The sequence below is a fragment of the Eublepharis macularius genome, chromosome 4 (assembly GCF_028583425.1).
Source record: "Eublepharis macularius isolate TG4126 chromosome 4, MPM_Emac_v1.0, whole genome shotgun sequence".
NCBI classification, from domain to species: domain Eukaryota; kingdom Metazoa; phylum Chordata; class Lepidosauria; order Squamata; family Eublepharidae; genus Eublepharis; species Eublepharis macularius.
This window is the reverse complement of record NC_072793.1, coordinates 102,303,694-102,321,252: the sequence shown is the minus strand read 5'-3', so window position 1 is coordinate 102,321,252 and position 17,559 is coordinate 102,303,694. Positions and strand designations below refer to the sequence as shown.

Below are 17,559 nucleotides of genomic sequence, written 5' to 3'. Positions count from 1 at the left end.
GGCTCAAGACACTGAGTGAGAGAATGTCAGTACCTTCTAAAGTAACAATTAATTTTAAAAACCAGTTTTCAAAGATAGCTCCAAATAGTTTCCATAAACAAAAAATTAAAACATAAAAGCCCATTGAAATGCAAATCAGTCAAATGCCCACTGACACAAAAAGGTTTTACAACCCAGAGAGGTAGATTATCACTTGCTCTTTTATTGGTTTGATTTGCTGTTGTTTTCTGAATTGCTCTATACATTATTTTATTCATTGTAACTGCTGCTGTTTTGTGTTGCCACTGTTTTTATGAACTCATTTTATTGCTTTTATTACTGTTAAATCCCAACTGGTAAGATAATTCAGTTCATTCTGGGATAGGTGGTATTTAAACTATTAGGAACCTAGGCTATCTACAAGTTAAAATCAGCACTTCTAATTACTAGGATAAGAACAGCTGGATTCTGCACCAGCTGTATGAGTCATCTTGAAGGGCCGCCCCATACAGAGCACACTGTAATAATCAAGCCTGAAGTTACAGAAATATAAATCAATGTGGCACAATTACACACTGTTGAGAAAGAAAAGGAGCCTCGACACACAATTCCAAAGGAAAGCAGGCATTCTTAATAACAATGCCAGCCTGCCTTTCAAGAAACAGGACTACTCCTGTGAACACTCAGATTCTTAACATGAAGAGACTGGGTAACAGTAACCCCACTTATCAAAGGCAAATCCCTTCCTGACCCAAGCATTCCTCCTGGCAGCAACATTTCCATCTTCTTTGGAATCCACATCAATCTCTTTTCTCTCATACACTGGATCACAGATTCCAGTCACTGATCCAGAACATACAGCTGCTCTTGGATGCTTAAGGTAATATCAGTAAATTGATGGTTTACTGATCCCAATGCTACAGATAATCTCATTCAGAAGCCTGAGATAGACATCTTGTAGAACTGGGACAGAACTGAACCAGATGGAACTCATGACAGGTCCAAAGAGCTGCCTCCTAATGATTACCTTTTGAACCTTATTATTCACCAATGAACTAACTAGAAAACTCACCCAGAACCACTCACTGACCCCAAAGCATAGAATGGTTTACTGTTTCAAAAACTGCTGAGAGTTCCAGCAAGATCAGCATGGGCTTAGTTTAGGTTATTCTTTTTGATGAATTTGATTAAGGCAACCATACTGCAGATATCTACCAAAAGTTAAAAGATATGCCATAACAGATACCCAACACATCCCAGTTAAATGCAGATTGTCAACAGCACTTTAGTTTTGTTTTGTTCTGGCACCATTAAATAAACCTCATAACAGTATCATGACTGATACAGTATCACAGCAGCCAGAGCTTGAAATAAAGTTTTCAGGGGAAGAATTATCAGAGTAGACTTAAAACCACCACTATGTAAGGAAACTATCAATGGAGGAGTTGCACATGATATATAATTCTGATTGTATTTTCTTCTGTTTAAGAATTCCTACAAGTCATGGCAGTTTTATCCCTCCTCACATTACGGAATTTATGCTTGTATATTTGCTAAACCAAGTGGAATTGTGCTCATTGCTAAATTGTATAGGGTGGGTACATTTTTGCCACATATAACACTTGTGTTATATTTTTTCTATGTATTACTATGTTTACTGTAGAAACTGCACAAAATAATCTTATATAGTATACATTTTTATTGCTGTAATTTTGTGAACAGTGTATTTTACGTATTTAAATGTGTGTGTTAGGGCTAATACATCTAGTATTTCTTGTTTGTTCTGTAAGTAGCCTTTGGAGGTCTGGCCTGTAGGTTTTTCTTCTTGGTACTAGTATCATGACTGAGGCTATTTTATGACACTACCATCTATTTCCCCAACGTACCACACCTCTTCAAGAAGACAGCTTGATCAAAGTGGAAAATCTTGACTTAGCAGAGACATTATTATGCAATACAAAAGATCCTATTAGGAGGTGCTGATTTACATCAAGACAATTAAAAAATGTAAATCACTAAAAAGAAAGACTGAATGAATTCACTGCTTTATTAAATCAAGCCTCACATTTGTACTTATAAACATAATAATGGGTAGCATAAGCATTAGAACATGCTACTTAAAATGATTGGAGTATCTATACTACTGGTTCATGCTGCTCACACATGAATTTTGAAACATATTATTGTGTGAATTTAAGAAACGGAGGAAGCCAACTCTAAATTACTTATCTCTCTTTGTATGACTTGTATGGCTCTACATACGTGAAAAATAAAAAAAGCCATGTTTACTTTGAAAATACATGGACATAGGCGCTCCTACCCAGATTATTTTCAGCAAATAGTGTCTAGTTGTCACTTGCTGAATGCTGACCCAAGCTCTTTCCAGCCCAGAGGAAGCATGCACATGCTTTCGGATATGTCTACCACCATATATCATTTTTTACATGAGTAGGGAATTTCAACTTCAGTCCTTAGCCACTTGCAGAGTGAACTGTAGCTTTTCAGCAAGTGGCTATAGACAAATTAGGAGGGATAAAAGAAAGGGAGAAATCAGTTTGGAAAGTCTACCATATCCCTCACAATCTCCTGCCTTCAGGAGCCTTCAAGCCATCAGGAGATTAAGTAGGCCAATTTCTCCCACTATTCCCTTTTTAAAACTGCTCTCCATCCTTTCTGGAGCATTTTCAGTTCTCACTAAGCTTGCATTATTTCCATTTAGAAAGTTACAGGGGTCATTCTGAAGTATTTTATAGGAGGTTATAGTTTCACTTTTTAAACAGAGCGTTATGAATTAATATAGAATATGGCCTCTTGACCTCTTTGTAACAAATGAATAAGCCTCTTATGAAGGATCCCATTTAACCAAGAGTTTGACAGCACAGATCTACTTACCATGTTGGAACATGCACTGGCAAAAGTCATAAACTTGGGGTTAAATTGTAAACAGGTAATGGGACCTGTGTGTTTTCCATCCAGCACTGCTACCTTCATTCCACTCTCTCCATTCCAGACATGAATCTTCCCATCCTCAGACCCTGCAGAATGGATTATCCAGTATCAGTATCATATACCGAACAGCAACTCAAGCAATGTAGTTTCTTATGAAACAATGACTCTAGCAAAGGTCTGCATGGTCAAGTCCTGTTTTGTGTAGAAACTATTTCATGCACAAGGGATGGTTTTATACCTGATGTCCCACAAGCTCTAAAAGGAAATAAATGTCTCTTACCGATCATTATAAACTGAGAATCTGGGGTGAATGAAGCCTCTAATGTGACAGCTTTACTGTTGTTGTATCCCTGCAAAAGAGAGTAAGATTAAAAGCTACAGAGGTGTGAAAAATATCAAAAATGCCTGCAGTTAAGAACCAGGAAATCTCTAGAAGATGACTTTCTTCTACCTGCCTAGATTAAAAGGGTGTGTTCTAGGATCTGAAGATTTCAAGAGTTAAAATGTGTACGTAAAGCACATTTGAAATGGAAATTAAATTTTATTTTAAAAAATTGATGCACTAATATTAATTGGTTATCAAATGTAGACATGGTAGTTCAAATGCCTGTATATATTCACGCAGAATAAATATATACACATGACCAACAAATCGAACTAATTTAGTGTAAATTTTGAGGGAAACAAAACAAAAGGTTTCTAATTTTGAGGGAAACAAAACAAAAGGTAAGGGACAACAGGCTCACCGCAAACGTATGCAGCACAGCTCCTTTAAAGGCGTCAATGAGTCGGATAAACCCGCCATTGGTTGATATAAGAAAAAGCTTGCCATCATTGCTGAACTTCAAACCAGTCCATTCACACGTTCGGTCATACTGCATCTTAAAGGTAGCAAATGGTCCCTAAAGTGGGAAAGGAGGGGGGGGGAATCAACAAATAAGGACATGTGACACAATCTTCCAGGTCATTCTGCATGAAGGAGTCAATGTGTACAAATTACTCATTTTGAAATAATTAGGTCCTTGAGAAATTCAGTTGTCTATGCCACGTGTAGTGAGGAGGCAGACATGTAATCAATCTGTGAAACTTTCAGGGTTTGGTGAAGCTCCATGTCCAGTGAAAACTTGACAGAAGAATTACAGTAAACACCCATAATTGTTTTCACATGTAAAAGAGACTTATGTGCTATTGTGGAGCAAGAAGTGGTTTCAAGCTAAAGCACCTGTGAAGGTCTTTTCTTGTACTGTCAGGAAAAGGGATAAAAAGGACAAGTGTAACAAAGTATGAGATTAAATTTATCTAAGAAAACCTGCTTGCTGGAAGCAACATGCAAGATATGTAGGTAGGATGAAGATGTACTAAGATTTAGTGGGGAGTGCAGAAATTGGCCTTAACATTTCCATGTGCAAAAGAATCTGTTTCAATGGGTTTTCCATTATTCACAAGAGAATGATGCAAAAGACCTTATGGTGCTCTCTTTAAAAACAACTAGCATAGCTTCCTTTAAACTGACCATTCAGTTTATGAGTCTCTTAAAATATTTGCAAGAGGAAGAAACGCATAGGGGCTGCACAGGACAATGACGAACTGTAGGAGTCTCTGTTTACTTTTATTTCTTAGAATATGCACTCTAATTTTGTAGCTTGTATGTATTCAAGATATGTTGATAGCAATAGTGAAATAAAGCTTTTGTGTTAGAAGAGGTTTGGAAATGCAAAGGATTCCTGTGGGGAAGGCTGGGTTTCCTTGGGCACAACCTCTGTATAGAGTGATCTCTCTCTAGCTTGCTTGCTAGCAGGGAGACAGAGAAACCTGGGAAGAGTGAGACAGAATTACTACAAATGAAACAGACATAAAAAAGCAAATAAAATGTTTACAATTATTATTATAAGTTTTGTTTTACAGTTTTAAAATTTTTGTAGCTTTAATGCCTATACCTGTACTATTTATAAATCACATCTTTCCATAAATTCCTAGTATTAAATTGAGGATGAAGAATAGACATGGGCATGAACCGGGAAAAACCCGAACCACATGGTTTGTGGTTTGTTCAGTTTCATGGAACACGAACCATGAACTTTGCCGAACTTGAGTCAGTTTGCAAACCAGCTTGCGGTTCGAGGGAGCCCAGAACGGGCCCCTTCATGCTCACAGCCAGACTAAACGAGACAAATTACACAAGGTCATGCAAGTGTCTAGAATCATGTCTGTTCCTTCCTGAGTGTGTCCATTTTACTCCTGATGAACACGTGTCCTGTTGCTCCAGTCCGTGCACGTGTTGGATAACTGGTGTAATCGTGGTTGCGAGTGTCCATAGTCATAATCAGCGAGTCCCCATTGCAGAGCGTTGATTTTGAGTGGCTTCTGCTTCCCTCTCCCCTCTTTCTGCCCTTGGATCCGGCTTACCCTCAAACTGTTTTGCTTTTAATTTCGATAGGGGTGGCATTTTGCAAGGAAAATCCACCAAATTTGCAGGGGAGCTAGTCCTCATTGTCCTCTAAAGACCCTCCCCCCCAAGTTTCAGAGAGATTGAACCCCGGGAAAGGCATGATCCATGGGTCCCCCCCTTTCTGTCATTTTCTCTTCACAGTAGTAAAAACTGGAGTGTCTGCTAGCAGCTACTTTTAGGGGCTACAAACTGACCTTCCAAATGTCTAAAACCCACCAAATTTGAAGGGGAGCTAGTCCTCACTGTCCTCTAAAGACCCCCCCCCCCAAGTTTCAGAGAGATTGAACCCCGGGAAAGGCATGATCCATGGGACCCCCTTGTCATTTTCTCTTCACAGTAGTAAAAACTGGAGGGTCTGCTGGCAGCTACTTTGAGGGGACGGCCCTTTTCCTGGCTGGATGGGCCAGAATGGGAGCGTTTTAGTTGGCAGGGACAGCTGCCAATCAAGTGTGGAAGCCTCAGATTGGGGGCAACCAAAAGACTGCCACCATTGCCTGGCTGATGGACTGAATGGCACCAAAGCGTCTGGCTTCCCGAACCGGCAATGGAATGATAGGAAAGTCGTTTCCTTTGTAAAAATGCGCCCCCGCAGAACGTGTGTTTTTTTTACTATGAACCAGCCATTCCATCTGGAATTTTGTTCTGTGGTTTGTTTTGTGCTCATCTCTAATGAAGAACTGTATCTGTCCTAGATTTTTTACTAATATTAAGTATCATACTGTTATCATGAGTGAGGAAATACTGCATGGTATAACAAGGTAACGGTGTGCAAGCACAGAGTCATTACTGATCCATGGGGGATGCTGCATTACAACGTTTTCTTGGCAGACTTTTTACGGGGTGGTTTGCCACAGCCTTCCCCAGTCATCTACACTTTACCCCCAGGAAACTAGGTATTCATTTTACCAACCTTGGAAGGATGTGGAAGGCTGAGTCAACCTTGAGCTGGCTACCTGAACCCGGCTTCCGCCAGGATCAAACTCAGGTCATGAGCAGAGCTTCGGCTGCAGTACTGCAGCTTACCACTCTGTGCCACGGGGCTTCTTTTATTGCATGGTATATGTGCTTTTATATGATTATTTGCTCATTTTATGCTGTTGTGCTCATTAAATCAGTAAAAATAGGAGCCTATGAATAGGATCATCTCTCAACTGTAAAATTAAAATAACATGTGAATGTTGTGACCAAGTCTTAGGGTGGCTTACAGCCTAACACATGGTCCACTGCTGGACCACCTAGTGCCTGCTAGTTGCTGGGCTCTTATTGTATTTAGATATATAAGCTGCCTCTCCAAACAACCTGATCAAGGCAGCTCACAAACTGAAACATGATAAAATCATTGAACAGCTAAAAGTTAACCAATTATTAAAACCCAGCCATTAAATACCCAGGATCCTAAAAAGGACCCTCATAAAACAGTCTTCGGGTTAGATGTAGACTGTAAAAACAATTTCAGAAGACCAAATCCCTTAGATAAAAGCCTGGATAAAAAGAAATGTTTTGGCTTGGTGCCTAAAATGCAAGAAGGCAGTGCCCAAGCAAGGTGCCATCACTGAAAAAAAACCATCTCTTGGTCGCCACCTCATTGAGAGCACAGTGCAAGACTAAATTTATCTTGATCTGATCTAGCAAAGTACTTTTTATGCTTTAAAGCAAGAATGAATACCAAGATCATTCACCATAGGTTACTCCCTAACTCGAAAGATCCTACATGTTCTTACTTTATAAGAGTAACAAAATCTGGGGAACAACATGTTCTAGTTCTTCTTTTAAAGAAAACTGGGCACAGCTAAAGCCATACCACTCTACTACAGGCATAATATTTATCAGTTTTTTCTAAGATTCCAGATAACTCAAATGCATCTGAGCATTACACACCTTGTCAAAAGAACGAAGATCATAAAGTTTCACCATTTCAGAATTGACACCAGCTGCAAAAATCAGCCCCTCTGGATCAAATGAACACACAGGCTTCCCTTGAGGATGCATCAAACCCTAGAATTTAAAAAGAAAAAAGCGGAAAGGAATTTTTCCACATTTGCTTCCAAAAGTAAAAATATGACTTTTATCACATTTTACTCTTCACAGGAAAATGTCATGAGGCAGGCATGATTTGGATGTAATTTGTATGAGCTGCCCTGCCATCTCTTGGTGGCTCCAAGAACTACAATCTATTTCACAGCACACCTCACTCTGATGAAAAGGGACCTCTTACCTGACAATTTGGAGAACGAAGATCCCAAAGTCTTATTGTTTTATCAAGTGACCCAGAAATAAAGGTATCATCTACTGGAGACATTGACAGAGCAACAACCCTGAAACGGAGCAAACATGTTTCAAGAACATAAAATAAAAATATAAGCAACCAGTACAATATTTTCCTGACATTTCTATAGGTTCCAGAAAGGGTAGAAAAATTAGACAAGAAAGGTAAAGAACGATCAAAATTTACTACAGCTCAGTATTTTTCAACCATTGCCTTATTTATCTCCTCATGCTTGTACAGTACCAAGATTTTGGCTACTGACCTTACCTTTTATTATGTCCAGGGAAGTATCTGATGTATTTATTGTCATGCAGAGAGAGATATCTGATTGTATCTGCAAGAAAATACCAACAATGCTAAGAACTATCATACAGCAACTCTGCATTATCAGGTGGCAATAAATGCTTACTTACTACGGAAAGTAAGACAGTGAGTGTTCTTAACACAGTTTCCATAGCCGTAAAAACTGAAGCCAAGTAGTAAAATCTCTCAGGATAGTTGAATAAAAATGGTACTTTACTGACCTCCAGTTAGTGCCCCAGCAAGAGAGCGATTCAGGTTTCAAGTCTATACTTACTGGCTTAAAAACAATCATTTTTCTATTTGCAGTCCTTTTAAGATCCCAGCATGGAGGAGCACAGCCATGCTAGACTGCAACAGGCCTGCTAACTTAAGAAGAACACACAGTCTCCAGTTCAACAAGAGCCATAAACAAAACCCAGTTCTTTTGGAACATAGGAGGAGACCCAGACTCTGAATCAAACTCTTAGGATTAGAAATGAAAAATTTCTGGAAATTTTGAAGACATAAGAAAAAACAAAAATCTAGGTAAACCAAAATATATGAAACATTTCCTATCCTATCAAACCTGAACTTATTTTACTGATTAAATGATGCTTTTTAGATTGTTTAATGACTTAGTTAACATATAACATTGGGTTATTTGGCACATTTATGGAATTAAAAGTATAAAATTTGTCTAGAAGACAAATTGCAAGTACACCCAATACTTGAGAAATAGGTGTAAAATGATGCAGCCTTCTCTACCATAGCACAGATCTTAATTTTGGCCATCTGATGGGTAGCAAAAAATAAATGGGGAAGGTAGAAAAAAAGAGTGTATTTTGACAGAAACATAAAGTTGCAATAAGTAGTACTACCAGCATATTTGAACATCAAGTTAAATTTCACAACATGGAAACTCTGAATTCTTTAATAAAAGGATTTAAAATGTGTGTATATATATATATATATATCTACAGTATACAAAAGAATAATTATCTAATGCTGTAAATTGCCTCAAATAACATTTTTTATGACACATTTTGAATAAGCCATTTTACTCATTCCAAAATAGGTGAAAAATCATGCGAGTTTTTTCAGAGTTCTCCTAATTTTTCTATTAAAAAAAAACTAGATGGAAAGAAAGGCCTTGAGAGGGAAGACATCCAATTTACATGAGAGCCAGTTTGGTGTAGTGGTTAAGAGTACCAGACTCTAATCTGGAGAACTGGGTTTGATTCCCCACTCCTCCACTTGAAGCCAGCTGGGTGACCTTGGGTCAGTCACAGTTTCTAGCTCTCTCAGCCCCACCCACCTCACAGGGTGTTTTGTTGTGGAGATAATAATAACATACTTTGTAAACTGCTGAGTGTTAAGTCATCCTGAAGGGTGGTATATAAATCAAATGTCGTTGTTGTTGTTACGCACTTGTTGCCATGTTTGTGCTTTATGCTTCCCCTTCCTCCCTCATGCAAGGTGCAATTAAGGTTTCCAGGTTTGAAAAAAACTCCAGGTACCTGTGGCATACAAATACAGGAGCCAGAGTGAATATGACTTTCTTTATTCCCTACAATCCATTCTTCTGTACCTGGTTTATAAACTGGGCTCATGAGAACAGAAATAATTTCAAATCACCAGGACTGCCTGCATTTGTACTGAAAGCTAGTGTTTGTTTCAAACCAGAAATCCTTAATTGCCTTCCTCATGGTGGGGAGGTGTACGTGTGAGTATAACAAGCTACGTTCATGTATATTTTGGCTTAACTGAAACTGCTGCAACATCTGAAAACAAGCTCAGTCTCTGATTTAAAAGTTAGAAATAATCAAAGAAAGTCAACAATGTAAAAGTGAACTATACAGCAGCTTATATGTGTAAATTAAATACACTAGGACAGATAAGGAAGATTTTATTGTGCCATTTTCGTACTAGCATTTTGAACTTATAGGTTCACTTATAAATGAGGAACTGAAAATGAGTTAATTGGTTTAGTAGAGAAGGGTAATGTGCAATAAAAAAGGCCGAGTTCTTAAACCCAAGCAGTTGAGTTAAGCACACTCTAGTGAAGATGTAGAAGAGTCAAAAGCTTATAATCTCCACAGCCCTTCAATTTTATAAAAGAAATCTGCTCAAGCAGGGGTTTTCCAGTGACTCATTGGTGATTATTCTCTACACAGTCACCCAGAGGCTGGGCAGGCACATTTTACAAAATTTTTTTTAGTGTTAAACATTAACAGACTACACTGACATGCTGTTCTGTTTTACAACACATTCCAATGAAAAGATTATCCATTCTTAACTCCAGAATGTTACTTTTTTCTTAATAGATATATTATTAGTCCCTCTAAGTAGAAACTGTTACCTGGCACCATCTAATGTTGGCAGGAAGCTCCTTTTAGCAGACAGAGCTCTGTCCCAGGCAAGGCAGTGGCCTGTACAGTTACCTCCTGTACCGGGTGGTATCATAGACCCTCAAACTGTACAAACTACTACCTCAGTCTGGAATCAGGCAGGTAGAATAAGGCTTCGATCGCTTGTGGAATTCTTCACAAAGGACTGCCATCAGATTTAAGCAGCATTTCAGAAGCACCTAAATATTGTGTACATACCAGCTGTTGCAAAAAGAAAGTTTACTTCACTTCCTATTCCTTTTTCAGAGTGTCTCACATACACATAACCCTCACCCCCCATGTGGGCTTGTGCTCCTCAAGGGACTTCAAGTTCCATGGTGAAACTGACTTTAAGGGAGTAGTTTAGGACTTCCTGGCTGCCATGGGGCTGTCTCAGAAGATTCTAGTCCCAACACTTGGAGCAGGACATACTTTTGACTTGGTTCTTACTGTGTACAAAGTGCATAGTCTGGTATTGGGGGTAATTTCTACTCTGCCTGTGTCACAGATTGACCTATCACTTGATGAGGTTTAGGCTGACTGACAGAGAGAAACTCTAGGGGGCAATGGGAGTGTATGGTCCACTCCCAGAATCTTCCTGTTGACTGTTAGGGAGTTTCCAATTGCCAAGTTTGCTGCTTCTGTCAAAATAGCGGTCAATCTGTGGAATGCAGAATTAACCTGGGTGGCTGCCACAATCACTCCAAAACAATTTCTGCTCTGCTGTACAGTTTGGAAAGTTCCATGTTTCATGGAGGAGCTTCAAGTGATGAAACGGTTTGGCAGACAATTAGAGCACAAATGGAGGCAAACTTGATACGATTTCAACTAAACACAAATGAGAACACACTGGATTTCTTCAGCGGCACTGATGGCAGCAAGGCAAGCTTCACTTCTCTGAAACCATCAGCTTTGCACCATGTTGCCTGGCAAGGCCTTTCTGTATCGTATGTGTGTGTGTGTGAGCAGATGTGCTTGTATTTTAATTCTCAAAGGATTTATACAGGCTTGCAGTGACATCCTTGCTAAGTGTTTTGAGGATAAAATCACTCACACCTGATGCAATTTCTTCTCATTTGGAACAGATTCAGTCTCAGGATACAAATCTGATCACAGTTGCTTAGGTGAATTTCACTTGGTAAAGCCTGAGAAAGCAGATAAACTGCTTAGAAGTGTATGGTCCACCACAGCTAGGTTTACCCTTGTGGCCTCTGAATTCTTATAAAAGGCTGCCCAAATGGGTCCAGGTGGTTACAGAGATGTAAACTTTCAGGAAACTTTGAAGCATGATGTGGCAATTCGTTGCCACAGGAGGTGGTGGCAGCTACAAGCATTGCCAGCTTCAAGAGGGGACTGGACAAATATATGGAGCAGAGGTCCATCAGTGGCTATTAGCCACAGGAGATAGATGGTATTCTCTTTGTGGGGAGGTGGTGCTCTGTTGTCTTGGTGCTGGAAGGAAGGCAGTGGGAGGGCTTCTGGTGTCCTGGCCTCACTGACAGTCCTTTATTTATTTTATTTATTTATTCAATTTATATACCGCCCATCCCAGGGTATACTTTGGTATACTTTTAAGTATACCAAATACTTGAGAAAGATGCAATCTGTTGCACCCTGTGCTTACCACAGCACATGTATCTTTAATTTTTGTCATCTGAGACAAAAGATGGCACTGGATTTCTAGCCACTGTGTGTGACAGAATGTTGGACTGGATGGGCCACTGGCCTGATCCAACATGGCTTTGCTTATGTTCTTATGATTAAAAACCGCTATTTTCCCCAGCAGAAAAACAGAAATTTGGGGGAATTTTGAAATATATGTAATACTCAATTTCATATCAAACCTAAACTTCTTGTACTGTTTTAATAATACGGATTGCATTATTTATAATGCAGTATTTAAAACTGTACTATTGGCATATTTATGGAATTTAAAAGAATAAATACCTTCATTTTCTGTAAGAAAAACTTTTAAGTATACCAAATACTTGAGAAAGATGCAATCTGTTGCACCCTGTGCTTACCACAGCACATGTATCTTTAATTTTTGTCATCTGAGAAGTAGATAAAATAAAAGTTGAAGGTAAAAACTATATTTTATAGTAAACAAAAATATATACTATTTGATCAAAAAACTTTCTCATAGGATTACAACAGGTAGGACAAGCAGCATGTTTAGATATCAAACTACATTTCATAACATTGAAACAGTGAACACTTTAATAGTGTATAATCATTACATAGTGTTTTAATTGTTGCCATTTTTTCACTTTTAAACAAAAAGATCTTGAAAATCCTGTATGTCTATAATATGAGAGATTCTTTTTCAGTGCTCCCCAGAAGTCCTCACATTTTTTTTCATTCTGGACTTTTGGTATGAGTGAAAAACAAGGGTTTTCTCATTCAAGAAGAAAAAAAAAGGTTTTTTCAATTCTATCCCAAATTGCCCCTTTTTTCCACTGAAGAAATTACAAAAGTCCTCAAACTTTTTAATGCTATTATTTTTAGTGTAAAAATTCTTGGCTTAAGAAGCATTTCACTCATTCTAAAATAAAATATTTCATAGGAGTTTCTTCTCAGTTCCCCCACCCCCAATATGTGATTTTTCTGTTGGAAAAAATTGAAAAAATGCCTCACAGTATGATTCCCCCCCTCCCCCTGAATTTTCCAATTTTTTCCAGGTCTTCACAATCTCTAGGTGAGTACAAATACCTCAATAAAAGAAGGGATAGTTCCAGTTGCTCTGAGATATGTGGCTGTGAACCCCATCTTGAAAAAAGACAACCATGGATTCAGCCAATTTAAATAACTATAGGATTGTGTTCATTCACAAGCAAGGTACCTGAGAGCTAAACCACTCAATACGAATTATACAAGGACACTCAAGTGAAAGGAGATGCAATGTTAGCTGGGAACCGTAGTTTCAATTTCACCTCTCTCTACAGGAATCAGCTAGATCCTTCTTCAGAGGGCTTGTTAATAATTCACAGAGCCTTGGAAGAGGTAAAGAGGAAACTAACAAACCCTCTGAAGAGGGATGACTCTGTAGAGAGGTAAAATTAACAAACCCTCTGAGGAGCGATCTAGTCTGCCTAGTTTAAGAGATGGCATCTTCTAGAGCGCAAATTAAATGTCAAGCTTGGGAGAACAATATAGCTGATGAGTCCACTGACGAACTACATAAACTCTCCTCTTCCCTTTATCAGGCACAGTTTTTGATGTCAATGTTAACATCAAAGCAGTTATTCACATCAGGCAGCTGATGTTAATGTTAGCAGCACCAATGTGGAAGAACAGTTCTCTCTGCATACCCAATAATGGGAACCCACCAGTGAAGTAACATGATATGTTGTATTTTACCAATATCTTTGTAATTTGAGAAATTCCAGCCACCATGCTTCAATCAGAAGAAACTAATTTAAAGTAGCTACTGATTCCAGGCTTATGTATTAATTGAGATAATTAAAAATACAAATGCTTTACTAATTCTAGGTAAACACTGCCAACCTGCTACCATACAGTAACAGGTAAGAAACATTTTTTAGTAAATGCAGAAGTATTCAATATGTAGACACACAAACATACTAAACATTCCTGATCTAGAAGCCAATAAATTCTAAACATGTCACATTTTCATGAATATGGCACCCTCCTTGTATGTCTACACCACCTTTCTATTAATCTTCTGAATTAATCTCTACTCCAAACTCTGACCTTGCTGCCCTTTTTGAAATACACAAGTTCCCCAGTGTCGTCTCTGGATAACATGACAATAACCACAATCATTATTTTATTCAAGCTGCAAACAGCTCTGGGTAGGAAATGAAATTCCATACACAAATTAAACTGACAAAACTAATTCCTTTGGAATCTCAACCTGGGATGAGAATTAAGAAAGAAAACAAGGGCAATATATTAACCAGGTATTATTAAATATTAACTGCAGGAGACAAGACTTTGTAACAGAAATTTTGAGGTCAGAAGTACTATGATTCCATTCCCTAATTACAAACTCAAACTCAAACTCTTTATGGGATGCATAAAACTAGTATCTTGGTATCTTTCAATGGATTCTGAGTTTTCAAAATTCACATTCAAGAGAGAAGCTGGGGAAGAGGAGCACTTGGGCCCAGATAATTCTGGGAGTTCTCTGAAAGGAGGTATCAGAATTTCTTTACCTTACAACAGCAGCTGTGAATAGGTCCAATTTAGATCAGGGCCACAACATGAGGAAAAGGAGAGGGAGTGTTAAGGTTCCTCTCTCCATGCCTTTTTTCTAACATGAAATGATGCCAAGGAGCTACTATTTGTCCAGCTGAGGAACACATCAAAACTGCAGAAAAATTTAAGTGGGATAGAGAAAAGCAACACCGCTCCCTTGTAACACAGTTCTATCTTGAGTCTGGCCTTTGCACAACTGATACTGAAGAACTGGTAACCCTATTCATGGAGCTGGCCATCACGTTTGGTTTGTATTTCATTTTGTTATCAATACAAATTCTGGTACACAAAAATTTTGATGTGAATGACTGCTCTGATAAAAAGCATCACTTAAACACAGTTTGTGTCACTAAACAATTTAGCAACAATTCTCTAACATTTTGAAAGAAAAAAGGCTGCAATGCTAAGTATACTTATTTGAAGTTCATGTGGGACATACTTTTAAATAAATATTTTAAGGATTTGGACTAAGCCAGTGGCAAATTGAACAGATCATTTCATCTCCTTTAACAGGCACTGATTCACTGATATACACATTTCACCCTGATTCATTGCTAACAACTGGCCAAGGAACTTTTTTGAAAGCAATGCTTTAGAAATTAAATCCTAACAGAAAAAAAACCCAGACATTTACCACCTAAAAGGCTTCAGCGAATAAAATATTCAGTTTAGTCAAGAGCAGTATTTCCCCACAACCTCCAATGCTATCTAATTCTGACAAAAGGAAGGCAAAGATTAGTAATGAAGAATATATCACTTACCATCTATTTTATTGCTACTGTATACCACAGTGTTGGCAGCATGTGTGTATCTGATGAGATCCACTCCATACTTTTTACTGTATAGTGTTCTTTTTGGTCTGCCAAGAGGAAATACAAGAACAAATATATCTGTTTCAACACAAAAATTCTGCTAATGCCAGTCACATCAAAGCCTTTAACAAAGGAGCTGCACACAATAAGTCAAATAATTAAGTTACTGTCTTAAGACTGTCTTGCCTTTACTTACCAGAAAATGTATGGTAAGTTAAATTAAATGGATGGTTCTTAAATCCTAGTTTAAGCAAATTTTAAAAGATGTAGGATCAGCAACAACTCCCAATGAACAACTCCCACCCCAAAGTCTAGAATTACACCAGAACAGGTAGGAGACTTATAAGACATGCAGGGGAAAGAAATCCCCTATCCCCCACACTGCCCCTACCCCCAATTTCGTCCCTCTTGTTCAAACTGAGACCAGGGAGGAAGGAAAGAAAGTAGCAACCAGGGTGGATAGAAAAAGGCAGCTTCCTCCAATAGGCAGTAGATGGAGGAGGGAAAGGAAAAGGAAGCTTGGAGCAGAAAACCAGTCCTGTGTGACATCTGCTCCAAGCTGCAGCCCCCCGCATCAGCTGATCAGGGAGCCTGGGAGTTGAAAGTGCAAGAAAGGAGACTCAGAGCAGGTCATGCTAACTCTATTGTTTCAGAGACAGGTTCTCTATGCTTAAGCAGACCTGGAAACTTGAGTCAAAGGTCTGAACAGCCAAGAAACAGACTTGGTAAAGTCAGTTGCTTGACAAAAGGTGGGTTATTAGATAAGCTTATAACCAAATTGTCAGTTGCTTGGAACTAAAATATTACTCCCCCTAGATGAAGAATGGATTGTGAGGGAGTCAAGGTGACTCTTCTGGTGGTTAATGAGGAAGCTGTGCTCCTCTAGGAAGTGGATGGTCAGACTGATGTTTTCATATGGATGCAAGAAAGGCTCCTTGCCGCAGCACTTTAGTGACGGTTCTGAAAATCTCAATTTTAATTTCTATACTGCACAAACTTATTGATAAAGTTGAGATCCAAGATGACCCTCCGATTCCTGGGTTTTTTTACACCGTGAAAAAATGGAGGAGATGGCTAAGCATGTGTCTGTGGAGAGACAGGCTCAGTATCCTCGATCTCTGTCATCTTGTTTGGACACTTGGGAATCGGGGAGATCAGCAACCTCCATCACTACTGATGAGAGAGCTCAATGAAATGTCTGTGATCAACCCTACTTAGCACCTATTGATCTGACATGGACTGCGCACAGGATTGGGGGAATTTCTGGAGTCAACATCCCACTGGAGGGTTCCTGGTATCAGTTGTTCTACTGACACATGTTGTATTTTCTTGGTCTTGAAGACTGGCCTGAGAAGCATTTTTGATTTTGAGGTCTATACCTCTGGCTGTTTTTATTCACAGGGTGATCATTGTGAGGATAATAATAACACACTTTGTAAACTGCTCTGAGTGGGAGTTAACTTGTCCTGAAGAGTGGTATATAAATCAAATGTTGCTGTTGTTGTTACTCCAGGATATCTTTGAAAGTAATTTCTATATCTGGAGAGAGACCTGTAAGTACAAAAAGAACTGAGATCTGTCTTTTTTTTGTCTCCTGTCTTCCTTTCTGCTTGAGAAGGGCATGACCTTCTTTTATCCTTTGTTTCCACAAGAGTTTTGACCAGATTGTTTCCAAAGAGCTTTCCAGATGGCTAAATTGGCCTTAGCTAGGGCACTGGCATTCCAATGTGTCAGCCATACATTCCTCTGTGCTGACATCTGTGGTCACAGCCCCAGCTGATAACGTCATTGAGTCTAGGTTTTCACCAGAGGTGAAAGATGGCACTCTTTCCAAACTTTAGAGATATGCTGGTAGGCAAGGTTAAGATCTGGAGACAGAGTAGGGGGAGCAGACAAACGACTGATTCCCTGGTCATGAGAGATGTGGCTAAGGAAGCTTTAATCACCAGATTGGTGCAGTGCTGCATTACTCTTGTGGCCAATATTGCTTCCTCTTTTCTTGGAGAGATGTACCCCTGAAGCTACAGGGATGTCCATAACTAGAATTTTTAAGCAATCTAGTATTCTTAGATGGAAAGGAATAAAGCTTTTTAGAATTCCCAGCGTGAAATCTCTGAGACAGGGCAATGACCCATTCTTCTTTGATACCTGTGGTAAAGAACACGGGAAATGGAAAAACAGACCCTAGTTCTCAGGAGTCTTGCAGAACCTCCA

The 17,559-nt window shown here is 38.9% G+C and overlaps 1 protein-coding gene across 1 annotated transcript in view; it reads right to left on the bottom strand.

Moving 5' to 3' along the window:
- The window catches only part of WDR82 (WD repeat domain 82), a 39,364-nt gene that overhangs the window by 3,212 nt on the left and 18,593 nt on the right, over window positions 1–17,559 (bottom strand). Inside the window, exons 2-8 of the mRNA XM_054976900.1 lie at window positions 15,295–15,392; window positions 7,911–7,977; window positions 7,593–7,692; window positions 7,256–7,372; window positions 3,675–3,830; window positions 3,209–3,278; window positions 2,872–3,014 (exon numbers count right to left, since the gene is read on the bottom strand). Coding sequence (XP_054832875.1) covers window positions 2,872–3,014; window positions 3,209–3,278; window positions 3,675–3,830; window positions 7,256–7,372; window positions 7,593–7,692; window positions 7,911–7,977; window positions 15,295–15,392 — 751 coding nt within the window. The remainder of the gene's footprint in view (window positions 1–2,871; window positions 3,015–3,208; window positions 3,279–3,674; window positions 3,831–7,255; window positions 7,373–7,592; window positions 7,693–7,910; window positions 7,978–15,294; window positions 15,393–17,559) is intronic.